The sequence below is a fragment of the Gopherus evgoodei genome, chromosome 3, assembly GCF_007399415.2.
Source record: "Gopherus evgoodei ecotype Sinaloan lineage chromosome 3, rGopEvg1_v1.p, whole genome shotgun sequence".
NCBI classification, from domain to species: Eukaryota; Metazoa; Chordata; order Testudines; family Testudinidae; genus Gopherus; species Gopherus evgoodei.
The window spans coordinates 24,873,919-24,890,383 of NC_044324.1; the positions used below are offsets into that span (position 1 = coordinate 24,873,919).

At 37.6% G+C, this 16,465-nt stretch overlaps 1 protein-coding gene across 2 annotated transcripts in view; it reads left to right on the forward strand.

Moving 5' to 3' along the window:
• CD2AP (CD2 associated protein) overlaps positions 1 to 16,465 on the forward strand; it is a 138,112-nt gene that overhangs the window by 105,107 nt on the left and 16,540 nt on the right. Inside the window, exons 10-14 of one of the 2 annotated variants that reach the window (XM_030555304.1) lie at positions 1,843 to 1,879; positions 2,412 to 2,474; positions 5,888 to 6,047; positions 9,375 to 9,517; positions 14,270 to 14,343. In XM_030555304.1, coding sequence (XP_030411164.1) covers positions 1,843 to 1,879; positions 2,412 to 2,474; positions 5,888 to 6,047; positions 9,375 to 9,517; positions 14,270 to 14,343 — 477 coding nt within the window. The remainder of the gene's footprint in view (positions 1 to 1,842; positions 1,880 to 2,411; positions 2,475 to 5,887; positions 6,048 to 9,374; positions 9,518 to 14,269; positions 14,344 to 16,465) is intronic. The other variant, XM_030555303.1, reaches the window with a different exon arrangement.

Consider the following 16,465-nt stretch of genomic DNA (forward strand, 5'->3'; position numbering starts at 1 on the left):
GTGGACTGACCTGAAAAAACCCAAACTGATTCACTTCAGTTGCAAGTGGGTGTTGACCTTTGAATCTGATATGTCTGCTGATACCCACAGGTAAATAATGTTGATTTTCTATTTATTACAAATAGAACTCTGATAGGATTGAGCATTTCTTTCTGGGCTGAAAACGGAGTCTGGTTTCATTCATTCATTTTCCTGCACTGTTTTTTATGACCAAAGGAAGAAATTTAATATGAATTTCCATGCATGGTTAATTTAAAAAAAAGTCGTCATGCACATCAGTTGTTCGATAAAAACCTATTTCTGCTAATAGGAACCACTGTACTCAGAAGTTTTACTTGACATACAAGGTTTCACTCTAGGAATTTCCTAAAAGCATTTATAATACTTTAATAACACTCTCTCTCTCTCAATTAAAATCCAGGGAAAATCCTCATACGAAGTGGAGGAAAATCTGTCTATAGCCAGAGCCCTGGGACCAACAGTCGGAGCAGTCAACATGGTGTCTACACTGACACTGTGTCGACCTAATCACATCGACCTAAGCACTACACCTCTTGCAGAGGTGGAGTTATTATATCAGTTTAGTGTGCAACTTACATTGGTGGGAGCAACGTTGTAGGTAGACACATCCATTTAACTCTGTAGTAAAGACCAGGCCATGGGCAGAGGGCTTTTGCTGAGTAGTGGGTGAGCAGGCAGGGGCAGGAGAGAATAGAGGGGGAAGAAGCAGAACAGAGAAGCAGAGACAAAAAGCAAGCTAGCCAATCAGTAGCCTCTGAGCCCAGTATGGCTGTGGGAAAAGCTAGAGAGAACTTTTGAGATCTGTTTTCTAAAGAGGCTTGGAGCTGTAAGCTAAGAAACTGAAACTGTTCCTTTTGTTCTTGGTTCCTCCTGCCTTTGGAGAAGCAGGACTTTGTAAACAGATACTTCTTTGTTGCAGTTTTGTTTATCATAATTTTCTATTCCCAACTGGAACATCCGCAGCACCCAAATTTTGGCTAGCTGCTCAGGTCCAAATGGGACAACATTATATTTTAAAGGCGTACAAGAACATAAGCAAACCTAAGACTTCAGTATTTCATAGTCTCAAATCTGATGGGAAATATCCAGGTTAAAAATCACTCATTTTAAAAACAAGAATCTTCAGCTGTGGTATTGTGATACTGCAGTATATTTAAACAGGAAGCTTTTTCAGCATTCTTTCTCAGTATTTAATCTGCTTGATTTAATTTGTACCTTTCTCTCTGCTGGTGCATAAGCAGATATCATTTTAGGTTAAGTTTTTCGAGTCCCCAGGCTGTGGTATTTAGGGTGCAAACACTCCAGGGAATATTTATTAGCTTCCCCCACCTAAAAAAACCCCTTTTATTGGAACTCAAGAAACAATGAAAATATTTATTTGATCTTCTTTTTTTAAAAACATAATTTTTGTAAAAACTGAATCTCTGGCCAGTTTTCATCTGATTCTTTTAATATTGCCTGGTACAATATAGGTTTATTAGTATTGCCCTACAGTTATAGTTGTTAAAATGAGTAAGTAAATTGCTTTGGCACTATAAAATGCATAATTTCATTTGTTTTAATTTTTGGCTATCTGTCCAAGAAGGATTTTCTGTAATTTCTTGAGCAGTGGAATGGGACTCAGGAGACCTGCTGGGTGACCTTCGATAAGGCACTTCATTGCTCCGTGCCTCAGTTCCCCATTTGTAAAATGGGAATGGTACTGAACTTCTTTATAAACTGCTTTGAGGTCTACTGATGAAAAGTGCTATGAATTTGCATGTAAGCTGATAAGCAGATGCCTGTCTTTTTAGATATATTGATTCTTTATCCTCTTTGCAGAAGCCAAAGAAGCCACCACCTCCTGTTAAAAGTCCAGGTATGTAATAGGTGCATGTTGATAAATGTACTGAAAAACTTTGAGCATTAAAAGGAACAAAAGTCACTGCTCTAGAAACTTCATAAATGTAATGAGAGTTTAGAAACAAGTCATTTTATTCAGTCGTGAAGGCAAGGTTTTCTAATTTTAGTGTATCTGTGTAAAGACGTAGGTTATGCTCCACATTCATGGTAATGTGGTATGGCAAGAGTTTAAGATGACTTTCCAAACTCAAAAGTAGCTTTGCATTTCTGAGTAATGCAGCAACCCCAAATTCATGCCAGTGATGCTATGTATCCTGCTATGTATTTTGTTTGACACATCTGACAGAACCTAGTTCTGAATCTTAGTTTAGAAATACTTTAATACTTCCTCACATCTTTGAGTTTAAATGAATGGTTATACGCTATATTACGATCCTTGGCTAAAAGGAACAGTATAAATACAAATAATCATAGGTTATATTTTTAGTGAATGACTAGGATAATTATAGTTGCTTGAGAAATGTATCCGGTTTTGTTTTTATATTCAGCTCCTAAGCCTGAACTTCCAATAGGAGAGAAGAAGTTTCTTTCTTCTAGAACTGAAGAAAAAGGTGAGACCAGTTTTCTTCACCTTGAAATTAAACTGAGATCATGTAAAAGAACTAAACAATATTTAGTTACTTTAAGTAAATAAAATACCTGTATGGGAAAAGTTGTTACTTATTGTTGTTTGCTATCATAATTTTCTAAAACTATGCAAGTATGTTAAGGTTTTTAGATTAGTGTGTGTCTGCATTTAAATCTACATATTGTACATGATGATAACACTTAATTGCTTTTGCTGAGTCATTTCCTTAGTCTTGACATTGCAGTCAGTATGACAGTTTATAATGACCTACTTGCAGTTTTCATAATTTGCTTAAATGCAATTTTGTAATAAATGTGGTGATGTAATTCTGGATAACAATGGACATTGATTAAAATAAATATTTTGGAAAAGTCAGTTACTGCGCTTATAGAGAATGTTTCGCCAGACATGTGAATGGCTTCAATTGAAAGTTTTGTTTGGAAAAAACGCCAAAAGTGTATCTACAACATTGTACTAATGTTATTAATTTGTAGAGGAGATATTGTGATTCTAGACTTTTTTAAAAGTGAAAATCTCCTATTCCAAACCATTTAGTCTTCGTGCAGATTTTATCTTTCAGTGTTTCCATTTTCACTAATTCTAGAGAAGTTTGCTAATTTACTCACACTACATTTCACGACTTGAAAGCCTCAAAACTGTCTCTTAAAAAAAAATTTTTTTTTAATGGTCTGAACCAAATGTAATGTTTCTAAAATGCTCCTCTTTGTATTTAGAAAAATTGAACAAGGAACTAACGGTCCATACAGAAATTGCTTTTATTATGATAAAGAGAGAACTTCTGACAAATGGCCATTTCTTTCTCTAAGTTTATCTGCTTCATAGGACTTGAAAGAAAAAATGCTATTGTTATAACAGTTTGGCCATATTATATAAAGATACTTTGTAATGCAGCCAATGAACCTTGGCCATAGAATGTGTTCAGGACAACATTTTCAAATTCATGATTAAGAGTAAGCCAGCTCCATTTGAGTTTTGGCCTTTCTGCACAAATTTTGAATAACCTGCTATGTAAACTACATATATTCTGTAGTGAGCCATCTTGCGTCTGAATATTATTAGAGAACAAATTTATTTTTTTCTTCATTGGACCACATTCTTCCTTTTCCAACTAATTGAAGTCAGTAGATAGAACAAATTCAGCCCTGGTTGTCAATTTGGCTGCTAAAATAAACCTGGAAAAATGAATACTTTGTTTTGATTCTGTTTAAGTTAATACTGTTATTAACACTATTAAATTAAACAAACTACTAGCTGCAGAATAATAGGCCAAGAAGCAAATTATATGTAACATCAAATTCTGGGAAAATGTGCATTTTTAAAAATGGAAAGTGAAATGCAGAGCTGTGCCTTTCTGTTGAACTTTCTAAAATGAGTGAAATTCTAAGGCCTTTGTTATGCTGGAGTTCAGACTAGATTACAGATTTTAAGGCTAGAAGGGACCATTATGATAAAGATAAATAGTAGTGGTGTTTTGCTTTAAATAAACTTCCATTTATATTTGCATTTTCTACCTCTCTTGAAAACATGTACAAATACTGCTAATCATTGTAATAAAATATTAAATTTCAGCAGAACTAGTCCCGTTAAAATTATTAGCTAATATTAATATGATATTATAAACCTTATGAGACTAATTAGGCTGTTATAGCCCAAGTCTATCCTTAATTGGTTAGCTACTCTTTTATATAAGCAGTATTTTTATACAACTATTGAAAGGACGTTTAATGACACTGGTTACATTTACTAAGAGCAAAAAGTTATCAGTATGGTATTTTCCTTTCCATTATGTAGCATTAACTTTTAGCCAACTTTTAGTATCTTTTTCATTGTTTGTTAACTCCAGAATAGTGGTTAGAGTACAGAGTGCTATAACTTTGTATGGCAAAAGTGACTGATCCCTGTGGTGTGGTGATCTGTGGTTAACAAAGTATTTAGTAATGATTTTTTTTCCTTGGTGTGTGACAGCCTTCATATTTAGGTTTTGTTTTGTGGAAAAAAGGTTCAGATGACAGCATTCTAAACATTAAGGAATATCACGTAATGAAAACAAAAATGTCAGACTAGTTGACTGTAATTCATATTTATTTTTTATCGAGTTTCTTTTTTAAATATAAAATTATTGATCCAGTTTGGTGACTGGTATTGGCTGAACACAGTGTTGTAAACCTTGTGCTGTCTTTCTCCACTTGTATCACATATATTTGTAATTTTTCAAGTTTAAAATTGTTCAGCCAACCAGTATTAGACCAGAAAAAGACAAATCAATGAACAAGACTTTTTACACAAACTAAATCTCATAATTGTGTATTTATCATTTAGCAGCACCACGTGGCAAAATTGTGTATTGTCCCGTTATATCAGTTGCTCCAACTTAGTACCAAAGAAGCGGTGCTGGAGATATGATTCCAATAAATTGAGCCTTTTCACTGATTTACTGGTATACTTCATATCTTTGAATTCTAGTGTCTCAGGCCTCCAGAATTTGCAATAAGTCAGTATTTATAGTAGATTCTGCCATAGGTGGTATCTCACCTAAACACTTCAGTCTTCTATATGTTTATCCTCACACGTCCCTGTTAAGGTACTACTGTTACTAAGTGCTACTATCCCCATTTTATAGCTGGGGAACTGAGGCACAGAGAAGCTAAGTGACTTGCCAAAGGTCACACGGAGTCTGTGGCACAGCAGGGAATTGAACCTGAGTCTCCCAAATCTTAGGCTAGTACCTTTCCTCAGATTTATATATAGGATTTGAATTTCTGACCACTTGCATATTAAGCAAGAGCTGTTCCTCTGCTCTACCAAACCACTGTGATTTAGCCTTGTGCAGTGAATCGAGAACTCTTAACTTTAATCCTGTATATAGGTTTCAACAAGTGACTTAAGGTGTGTCTAAACTGCATTCGTGGGGTTTGAATACAGCTCCTGTAGACATACCTGAGCTAGCTTTAATCTAGCTTGGTCAGGTACTGATTGCAGTGAAGCTCAGCAGCACAGGCTTCAGTGTATGCTGTACAAGCCTGTCTAGAACCCTGGGTAATTACTCGGCTTGCAATCCTGTGCTGAAGGCTGCGATGCAGTGGCTTCGCTACCACAGGTACCCGAGCTAGCGAGGTTAAAACTAGCTTGAGTATCTCTGCACTGTCACTGAAGAAGTTGCGTTAAGTGTTTATGCTAACCATATTTATTGTGTCCAGGTGTATAGTTTGTATGTTTAGATAAAAGTAAAAAGTGGAAATGTGCATGTCTCAGTGATGTGGCATCTAATCTTCAGGGAAATCATTTCTGATAGCAACCATTATGATGAAATGCCAAAGTGTCCTAGATAAATTACTCTGATGTATCTAAAAATGTTTTTGTGCCTTATTTTGTAAGATGAAAAAGCAGCTCTGGATCAGAAGCCTTCTAAGCCAGTAGCTCCCCAAGTACCACCCAAAAAGCCTGTTCCTCCAGGCAAGGCTACTAATGTATTTAAAGCTGGGCTTCTGCATCCAAAACGACCAGATAAACCAGTCTTACCATCATCTGTGTCCAAGTGAGTGTATTTTTATTTAATTTTAATCCAGTATAGTAAATAGCTTTCGTTGGTTTACGCTTGCATGTGCTTCATTGCTAAACTATTAAACCTTAATTAATATGAAGGTGAAAATGTTATAAGAATACACAGTGCCCTATACTTATCTGTGCTTCATAAATTTTCAGGGTGGTGATCAGCTTTTCCTTTTGTTAATTTTCTAATTGTCAAGTGACATTTTACTTGAATCAGATAAGAAGGAACCTTGTACCGTGACCTGTATTCTGTGTGGGAATTGTGGACCTCTGAATCATTAAACTGCAGTGCAAGTTTTAAAACTGCTGCATTCTGTGTAAGTTATGGCCACAGAAAATGAGTCACTGGTGGTGTTCTGTATTGTGCTGGGTAGAGGAGCCTGTGGGCGTTACACTTAAGAAATTAATTACCACATTGGAGAAAGCCACACATCACTATGTAAATGACCGGATTTCTCACTTAAGTATTGTCAGTATAACTCTCCACTCCTGGAGCGCGCCCTTGCTGTTGAAGTCATTGTCCTGTAGAAAAGTAGTGGCCATTGGGAACATGTGAGTGAGGTCATATAAGGATCTGAAACGTCAAGATTCCTCTGTTCTTTTCAGCTGCCTGAGTGGATTTGATTTCTCTCTGTCTTCCCTTCATAGTTCATATTATAGCAGAGTAACAGCAACCACTATTGCTGAAGTTGCATATCAGCCTCTATTCTAATCCTGATTTCTAACCACTAGTATTAAAGTTTAATTTAGCTTCTATTCTGATCCCCTGATTTTAGTCACTGACAACTTTCTGAAGTTTTATTTTTCCAGACTGAAATTTTTCCATGCCTGGTCTCTGCCTGATGAGGTGACTTTTTTTTGTCAGTTTGAATAAAAACAAATCAGCTCGTTTTGCAGTGTAAGGAGAATGTGAGAAAAAACACTGTCCCATTGTAACCAAACCAAAAAGTCTTGTGATCTTTTTCTGAACAACTTTAAGTCTTGCAGAAGATGGGCTATCTCCTGCCTCTCTTCTGAAGATACATCTACACTTATGGTGGCATGCGGAATACAGACACTGCACAGCCAACTAGCACGGGTATAAATAACAGTGTAGATAGTGAGGCACAGCTTAGGCAAGTAAAGTGCCCTAAGGTGTATATACCCTACATAGCTGTGTGCATGCCACAAGCAGTGCCTCCCATTCCTACACTGCTATTTTTAGCAGTGTATTATTCCATGACTAGTGCCTTTCCCTGTCGCAGGGAAAGCTTCTGGCAGGAGGAGGCAGTGGAAAAGTCTCTGACAGTGTGGATAGGCTCTGGCAGTTCCCACTGCTTCTCCCCTGCTAGAGCCTTTCTTGCTGCCGTGAAAGCCTTTGGCAGTGAGGAGCTGCTGGAGTCTTTTCCACCCATCAGAGAATTTCACTGCCACATGTGGTTACACAGCATAGTGACAAGCCTGAGCTCAGCCTGCTTTCATTATGACATGTAGCTGCTGTGTCGTGTGTGTACTCAACATGCCACTGTAAATATAGATAAGGCACAAGATGGCTGGGACAGGTCACTCTTCCTTGGTATCTAGCCATACTTTGCGTTATTCATGCACTATTGCCATTTTCTTTGCACATCAGGGGAACTGATGCTCAGTTCAGGACAGCAGTCCTGCAGTCATTGTTTAACTAGTTCTCTTCAAACCTGACTCCTCACAGTAGCAGTAAATCTCTCAAGAATGGAAATCTTGAAGAGAGGTTACTAGCCGGTTTTAATAATTGGATCTTTAAGTAGATTGTCAGTGTAGATCCCCATTCACCATCCTTCTGTGCTGTAGGTTCTAAATGGAAGAAACTAACAGATGTGTAGGCCACAGCTCTGTACATAACCTCACACTGAAGGTTTGATTCTGTGAGACTGCATGTAGAGGTTCCAATGAAAACAACAAGGAGTCCGGTGGCACCTTAGAGACTAACAGATTTATTTGGGCATAAGCTTTCGTGTAAAAAACCTCACTTCTGCATGATGCAGATGCATCTGAAGAAGTGAGGTTTTTTACACGAAAGCTTATGCCCAAATAAATCTGTTAGTCTTTAAGGTGCCACCGGACTCCTTGTTTTTGTGGATACAGACTAACATGGCTACCCCCTGATACTAGGTTCCCAATGGTTACTACTTTGAGCGCTCTGGCTTTCATGCAGCAGATGCATGTGCAATCCAAGAGTGCAGTTCTATACTATTAATCTCCAGAGGGCCACCCATTCTTGGCTAGATATTGACTTAATATTTCAGCAGACTTCAAGATTTATTGTTTTATAGGTAGAGAAGTATAAAACAGAAATGTTTTTCAATTTGGGTAACAGTTGGTATTAGTCAGAATTCCAAAGGTGATGTATATGTATTGACAAATAATAAATTGTGGCTAGAAAATTTTTAACATTCTTATGACTGAAAACATCCACAGCTTCTCAATATTTGACACTATCCCGAGTGGATGGGAGAAGAGAAGGCAACCCTGCTGCAATAATAATCCCCATGTAGAGAAATGGGGAGATTAGTATTACACATTTTAGAGGAAAGGGAACTAGTAACCAACGTTTAACCTGTCAAACTGTTCAATTCACACGGCTTCCTAAGCAGAGTAACTTTTACCTTCAGCTGCAAGATGCAGCTGGAAGAGCTGCAAAGGAATGGCTCATCTGTTTACTTTTGGTTCTAGGATGCAGGAAAATCTAGAAGTCTTTCACTATCAGAACAGTAATAAAGGGTGTAGAGAGATTATCCAGTGTTAGAATAAGGACTATCTATACAGGATATTTTAACAAAATGTAACCACCCATTCTAGTCCATTAAGAATGTTTTTAATGGAAAAATAAAAAGAGGGTAACGGACCCTTCATACCTCACCTCTGAATGTTTCTGAAGTGCAGATATTGTTGAAGGTAGTGTTCAGCGTTCTTGTCTTCTGTTTTGTTGCATTGTACTATAGCATTTTTATGCAAAGGGTTAGATTTGTTCATACAGTGTGCCTAAGCGGTGATAAAATATTACCAGATGATATCTTGAAGTATGTATGTGGAACTTCCACTGAAAGCCCTGCACATATCTAGAGGGCAGATTTTTGGCCATAAGAGTCCTAACAGAAGTGAATATGTTTATGAATAGCACAATATTGATTTTATTTGTCTGTCTTGATGTGAGAGCCAGTCTGTGAAATAATGTTCAAATCTAAATTCTTAAAGAACAGGAAACACTGACATTTTCCTCTCTGATTTTAACTCTTAATATGTTTTTGAATTACGACTGGTTTCAAATTCAGACTGCCTGTTTATTTCTTTACAGATCTAATGGGGAAGTGGTTTCCCTTCGACCAAAATCTGAAATTGAGCCACTAATAAAACCAAAGTTAGATTCTGAACATTTACCGCTTAGACCAAAATCGGTGGAGGTAGATTCAGTTGCAGTAAAGAGCTCTAAAGAACCAGGTAAGATGAAAAACAAATGAGAATACTGGAGGAGCTTTTCGGAGTCTCTTCTGTTTAGACTGGGATACCCTCCTGGTATTAGAACAAACTTTTATTGGAGTACACACATGTTAATATTTAGTGCAAGAGCAGTTACATGTGTTAGGTAGGGAATACAATTTTTTAAATAGTTACTGCTGATAGCTCTTTTGTGTAACTGGGAAAAATAATGTACAGTATTTGTCAGGCGAATATGCATAGAACTGATAAGGCTTTACTTCGTATTGGGTTAGCTAGAAAAAATGAACACTTGTATAATGGCTTCCTTTTTTCAATTAAAAGGATATTTTTGTCATTGCCTGACCTCCCCGACCTTTATAAAAAGATTCCTTTTTTCTCTCTATTTTCTGTGCACCTTCCTGCTGTTTTTGCACATAGAATAACTTTTAATGAACCTATTTAAATATTTTTACTACTGCTCATAACATTCATTTATAGTTTTGTGGAGTCTAGTTGACAACTTTTGTGGCTAGCTCCCTCATTAGCGCTTTACAATTTTAAATTTGAGTATTTTGTGCTCATGAAAATGAACTAACTTTTGCTAGATGCACCTTGATCTTAATCTGACATCTCACTTACAGTTCTATCCCTGTCTAATGAGAACTTTAAGTATTGCCTAGAACCAACAACTTTCTGGACAGATGAAATGCAAGCTCTTCCCACATAACTGCTGCTAATATAGTCCTTCCTTGTCAATATCACTGTGATCTCAATCCTGCGTGTGCCTCCTATTCAGAGGTTGCCCGTTCTGTTAAACTGTATGGTGACTTTTGTGATCTTGTGCAAACCTTCATGAGGGGGACTAGTTTTGAGAACACACAATTCTTCTGTACATCTGACTTATACCAATTTTTAACACTGGCCTCTAAATGTGAAATTTTCTAGTGCATTAAACCCACATGATCTCAACCCAGGGTGACATATTGGACATGACCCTTTAGAGATGTGTAACAGAAAAAATTACTCCATTTCCAAAATGTGCAACTTCTCACCCAAATTGCACTGAACTAAGGTGTAGGGTGGAGAATGTTCAATTTTGGACTACAAGTTTAAGGGTCATTTTCTCCTGGCTCTACAGGCTATATGTGGGAGCTTTCTTTACTGAAAAGGGGAGGCTTCCAGTTTCCCGTTAGGATGTGCAGTACTTGCTTCTGCGCCTGCTGGATTCTGAGATGTGACTTTGAAATCATGACTTTTGTATAGAAAAGATAGTTCCAGTATTTTTAGTGGATTATTTATATTAGTCAGTCATTCTCCCTCTGAACGTTGAACAGTTGAACTTAGTCTATAATAAGGCACCCTAAGAATATTGCAAGTAATACCCACAAAAATACTTAATATGTTCCAAATTATTTCTAAAATAGTTTTTTCTATGTTAAGTGTGCTGCATATAGAGAATAGATGATGTGGCATTGCCTAAAAGTTTTATTTGGATTGGGACAGTGAAGTGACTTAATCAGTATCTGGTTAAGATTGGGACTTCGATAAGCGTAAACTGAACAAAGGTTTTTTTCAGGCAAGAATGAATTAATGTTAGTAGGTTGAGAGATGAAATAACTGAGATACTAACCCCTTTGCTTTAAAAGTGTGCGTGAAACCTGTTCTCAGGTTCCCTGTTTGGGCGTTGAATTAGATCTTGTGCTGTTCCTACATGGTCAGGTAGCAGGTGTGGCCAACAGCATGTCTTCCTGTCATCTTTAGGCGAGGAGAATGTGATGCTTTTGTTCAGACGTAGACCTTCCCTACAGTTATCTTTTGCCTTTGTCACTCTGAGACTAGAATAATTCACTGCACCCAGTCAGGTCCTGTACACTGATGCCATTGGCTGTGTATTAGATGTAGCTTTAAGGTTTTGACATAGGACCTTGTAGGTCAGCAGAGGCACTCCAGCTTACAGTGCCCTGATTTCAGAGAGAGGCCGCTGGTGTAGGATCCCCTCCATGATGGATCTTCAATATACTCCCCATCTTACTGGTACATCAGGGCAGGTGTTTGATGACTTTCAGTGAGCACTGCAAGGCTCATGCATTTTGTGGGGTTTTAGGGAAGAGAGTGAACTGATGATGATTTGGAGAAAGTGGCTGTGGAATGTTAGTGATTTGTGGTTAGGGTTGATAATGGTGGGACATGCCTTTTTATTTCATGGATGTTTATTATTTAGTGTGGGTGCATGTTTCCCTTGAGAGAGAACTAAAAGTGTAGTTTTGGGTGGCTGGCTTTGTGCCATCATGGTTCTGTCATGTGGGGTTTCATTTTTCACTTTTTGTGCATATTTGAGCTTGCTTGGAAGACTGGGTACAGATTGATATGCATTCAAAGTGCTGATGACATTGAATCTGTCCTTCCCTTTCATCCATCTAATAGGGAGCAATTATCTTTCTCCATGTATGGTAGTGATTGGAGCTCTGATAAGAGTGGGCAGGCTGCGGCCAGGTGAAACAGAGGTCGTCCTGTTATGTTTGGGGAAGCAATTGGACAATATGGCAAAGATTGTCACCCATTGATTGAAGGTGCGTCCCCGTCTTGTGTCAGCTGAGCATTCACTTTGCGAATCCTGTCAGACTCCTTGCCATTGTTAGGCAGCTATATAACGGAATTGAGCAGAATGGCTTTACTCCCTCCCATGTGGGAAGGACGTTGTAACCCTTTTTCTAAGGCCTGGACTATGTTACAGGCCTCCAGGATTCTGTTGCTTGAAGTTTAGGCAATTCCAATGCACCTCGTGGGGATCTGCATGTGGATACTGAAGTTGGGGCAGAAAGTGGTGAGCACATGACACCAGTGCTTTGGGATTTGTATTGGTTGCCTGTTGGTTTCTGGATGGAGTTTAAGAAGTTGATTCTGATCTATAAAACCCAAATAGGATGGGTGATGGGATTTGGGCAAGGATCTGTGGATTTTTATTTGGCACAACTAGTTTTGTGGGAGCTGAAGAAATTCTAGTTTTTGTGGACTGCAGAGAGATTGTTTGCTGTTGCTAATTTTATCTCAATATCCTTAATTATCTATCAAGGCTACACACAGCCTGGAGTGTAGGCATTTTGTGCTTACATATTGAAATCAAAGCACAAGATTTTTTAATTTAATTGCATATTTTGAAGAATAGAGTAAAAACATGATTTGAAAGACTTCTCCTAAGTAGTATTAAATCACCAGTGTCTCATATGAAATACCCATTCAAAAATGATATTGCATCAGCCTGAAATGAAGGTAGGTCCCAATCCTTCAACTACCTCACTATGAATTCAGGGCAACTGCTTGCATGGAGTCAGTTGCAAGATCAGGATCTTATATTGTAAATAAGGCTTGTCAGTTTTACCTAAGATAAATAGATATGGTTAACTCAAAGTTTGGTATGTCCCCTTAAAGATCTTATATGTAGATGTGTTAGCCGTCTGCCAAATCGCAAAACAATGTGATAAATTTATTAGGTACCTTGGTTTGATCCACATCATCTGCTTTCTACCTACTGAACCCTGTGGAAATACCTCTAACACTGTAAATTTCTGAGCAACTTCCAAAAGCTGCCAAAAAATAATAAATAAATAAATAATGAAGTGCCACAAACTGTTTGCACATTTCAGAGGAGGAGAATTTTCTCACCAGGGGAGAGAAATACCCCCTTTCTGAAACCTCACAACAGGCAAGATTCACCTCTGCACCTTTATAGCCCAGTATGTTTGAACTCATATTAACTAAGATACTTGACAGGAGCAGGAAAATTAGTCCCAATAAATATTTTCCAAACTTTCTCAAGCCTCCATAAAATAGGTAACGTGTAACAGGCAGAGTGCCTGGTGGCAAAGTGTGGCATAATGATTTTATCCATGGTTGCTTGGAATGACCTGCATAATTCATTCATGGCTTTACTGCGAGCATGTAATGCAGTCATCCCAACTCATGCCAGTGAAACCTATAAACCACACCACTGAAAATTTCAGTGTATACTTCACTGCTATGGAAATACCTATTAATGCTACAAAAATTGGGGGCTGTGTAATGTCAAACACTTCACTTGTCTGTGGCAATTTTAAGATTATTTTGTTAATCTTATAAGAGTCATGGTAAATAGAAAATGCAACACATGCCTTCACAGCCCTAAGAGATGTCCTGTCTTGAGGTCAGATGATCCAAGCTTTACTTTTCTAGTTAGTGTGTTATCACAACTTATTGGTGTGATTTCACTGAAGTGAATGCACAGAGGATGAAGTTTGATGACTAATCTTCCTTGTATCTCTCTAACTGGTTTGTACCCATTTTAACTACCAGTCTTGTTTCTGGTAGTTTAGGGTCTCAGAATAATTAATTAAATGATCAGTATTTGTTGGGCCCGATTTTTTAGAGGTACTGGCCTATATGGTACGCTGCTGTTCAACACCCCTGAAAATCATGCCGGTTGCTATTAGCTCACCAATAAATACTTTAGCTATCATATTTGTGAAGAGTTCTGATGATTTATTTGAAAAGGACAGTAAAAGTTTCCCCCCTTGATTAGAGAGAGTTAAACCAAGAATGCAACAGACTGAAAACAAAGAGTAATTCTGTGTGTTTGAGACCTAAAGGTATAATAATATAGGTAATGCTAATATGCTGAACGTGTGAAACAATTCTGTTCCTTCTACAAATGTTTCTTTTTCCTGCTTTGTAAAATAATTTTTTTTTTGGTTCAAAATCTTTTTTCTAGACATTCCTCTCCTTGACTTTTCTTTCCAGATTTTGTTTCCTATCCTGTTTGCCATGTTTCCCTTCTTACGTGTCAGGAAATTACCCTACCCTTCTCCATTTTGGTAAGATAACATTATATAAAGAAATCCAAACACTGTGTGTCATACCAGTACATGCAAGTAGCCTTTTCTTTTTAGCAGCTCAGAGTTAATTTTCATTTGCACTTGTATATACTAAAATTTAGTTTTTATTTTAAAATGCTTTTCTGTTTGTTTTGGGTGCAGATTTTCCTTAGCTAGCAGACAAGAAGTATTTACCTTCAAATGCAATTTTAAAAAATTATGAGATTTCATAAAGTTTACAGATATTTACACACAATTATTTAACCTGTCAGGTGAGGCCCCAAATACATTTTTTTGCAATGGGATTACATTTAATATTGATCACATTTCTGATGCGGCTGGGGTGGATGGCTTTACTACATCTTTGCGCACACAAAATATCATCTGATTTTCAAGTCTGCTATGCACACTTATGGTTTTTTGTTTTGTATTTTTTAATTTTTGTATGTTAAGTCTTGGAAACATGTCTTTATAATTTACCCTCTTGGCTTCTTGCACTATAAAACTATAATATATTGTGTTTTTAAAAATTGAGTGTAATTACTTCCCATAAGATGTAAACCTTCCTCTGATTTCATTTCCAATGATTTGCAGTGTATCATTTTGTTTCTCCATACTTAATGATAGTTAATAGCTTTAAACTCGTATATTTTCATTGTTGAAGTCTTAATATTCTGGGTTTTATGATGATTGCCTTCTAATCTTTTGTGGGGATGAAGTTTAGTCTTAACAGGGTGAAAGACAGCGCAAACAGCTGTCTATCTCTTCTTGCTATGATATGAATGTTGGATTTCCTCATTTCATATAATTGCAGTGTAGCTAATACTTTGAACTGCTAAACCCTGGCAACTTCAGGGGATGAATTCACTTCTTCATTCACCTCTCATTTTTTGTTGTGCCATGTGGTTCTTCAGACAAATGGAAATAGTATGTGCCAGACCACTGGACACTTTCACTACCAAAATTCACCAACTACCTGCTAGATACATTGCTGACTGCCATTTTTCTGACTGACTGAATCGTTTTCTATTTTATTGTATGCTTTGTCCCAACTTGCTCATGACCCTGCTTAATGTACAGCTCCAGATTTAGGTAGGTGCTAGGTGTTCAGTAGGCTGCTCTCTCTATCACAACCACCTGAGGTTAATTGAACCTTCTGGTCTCTTTGGCAAAATGTCACAGCCTTCAACTTTTTCTTTGATCCAGCAGATGCATGAAAATTAGAGCTCTTTTTTGGCACTGTAGTACTCTTTTTGCTGGATGAAGTCTTAAAAGCCCACATAAGAACTGGAAAACAGGTCCTTGATAAACAATTCATTTACAATTAAAACTGATAAAGAACAGGTGAAATTTTGGCTGCCTTGAAGCCCATCAAACTCCCATTGACTTCCATGGGGTCAGGATTCACCCATTATAGGTAATATTATACAAAGGTAAATAAAACTTCTTGCATCAAGTCGTCGTCATCGTCATCATCATCATCATCACTTCCATAACTGCATTAGTCGTTGGGGCACCATCACTGATGAGCAATCAGCTAATTGTCCTCACCCTGATGATTGTGTGTCAGTGCTTGAATCTCCGCGAAGTCCATTCCTGTCGACTCTTTTATGTTGTCAATCCATCTCTTCTTCTGTCTACCTCTTCTTCTCTTCCCCTGTACTGTCCCTTGGAGGATGATCTTGGATAGGCCAGAACATCTTGTTACATGGCCGTACCACTTAAGCTTACGCTTCTTCATGGTCGTCAAGAGGTCTTCATATGATCCAGCACATTGGGTGATGATGTTGCGGACATCTTCATTAGTGACGTGGTTGAAGTAGGAGATGCCTAGGATTTTACGGAAATATCTCATCTCTACTACCTGTATTTTCCATTCAAGTTCTGCCATAAGGGTCTATATCTTGCACGCACACAGAAAAATGGAGATGACCAATGCATGCAGCAGTTTGTTTGGATTCCAAGGAGATGTTCTTATTTCTCCAAATTGGTTTTAACTTTGCCACTGCTACTATTGTTTGTGCAGTTCTTGCCAGAATTTCTGTCTTGGATCCTTCATCAGTGATGATTGCCCCCAAATACTTGAACTGTTTCACTGTCTCTAGCTCTTGTCCACTGCCAG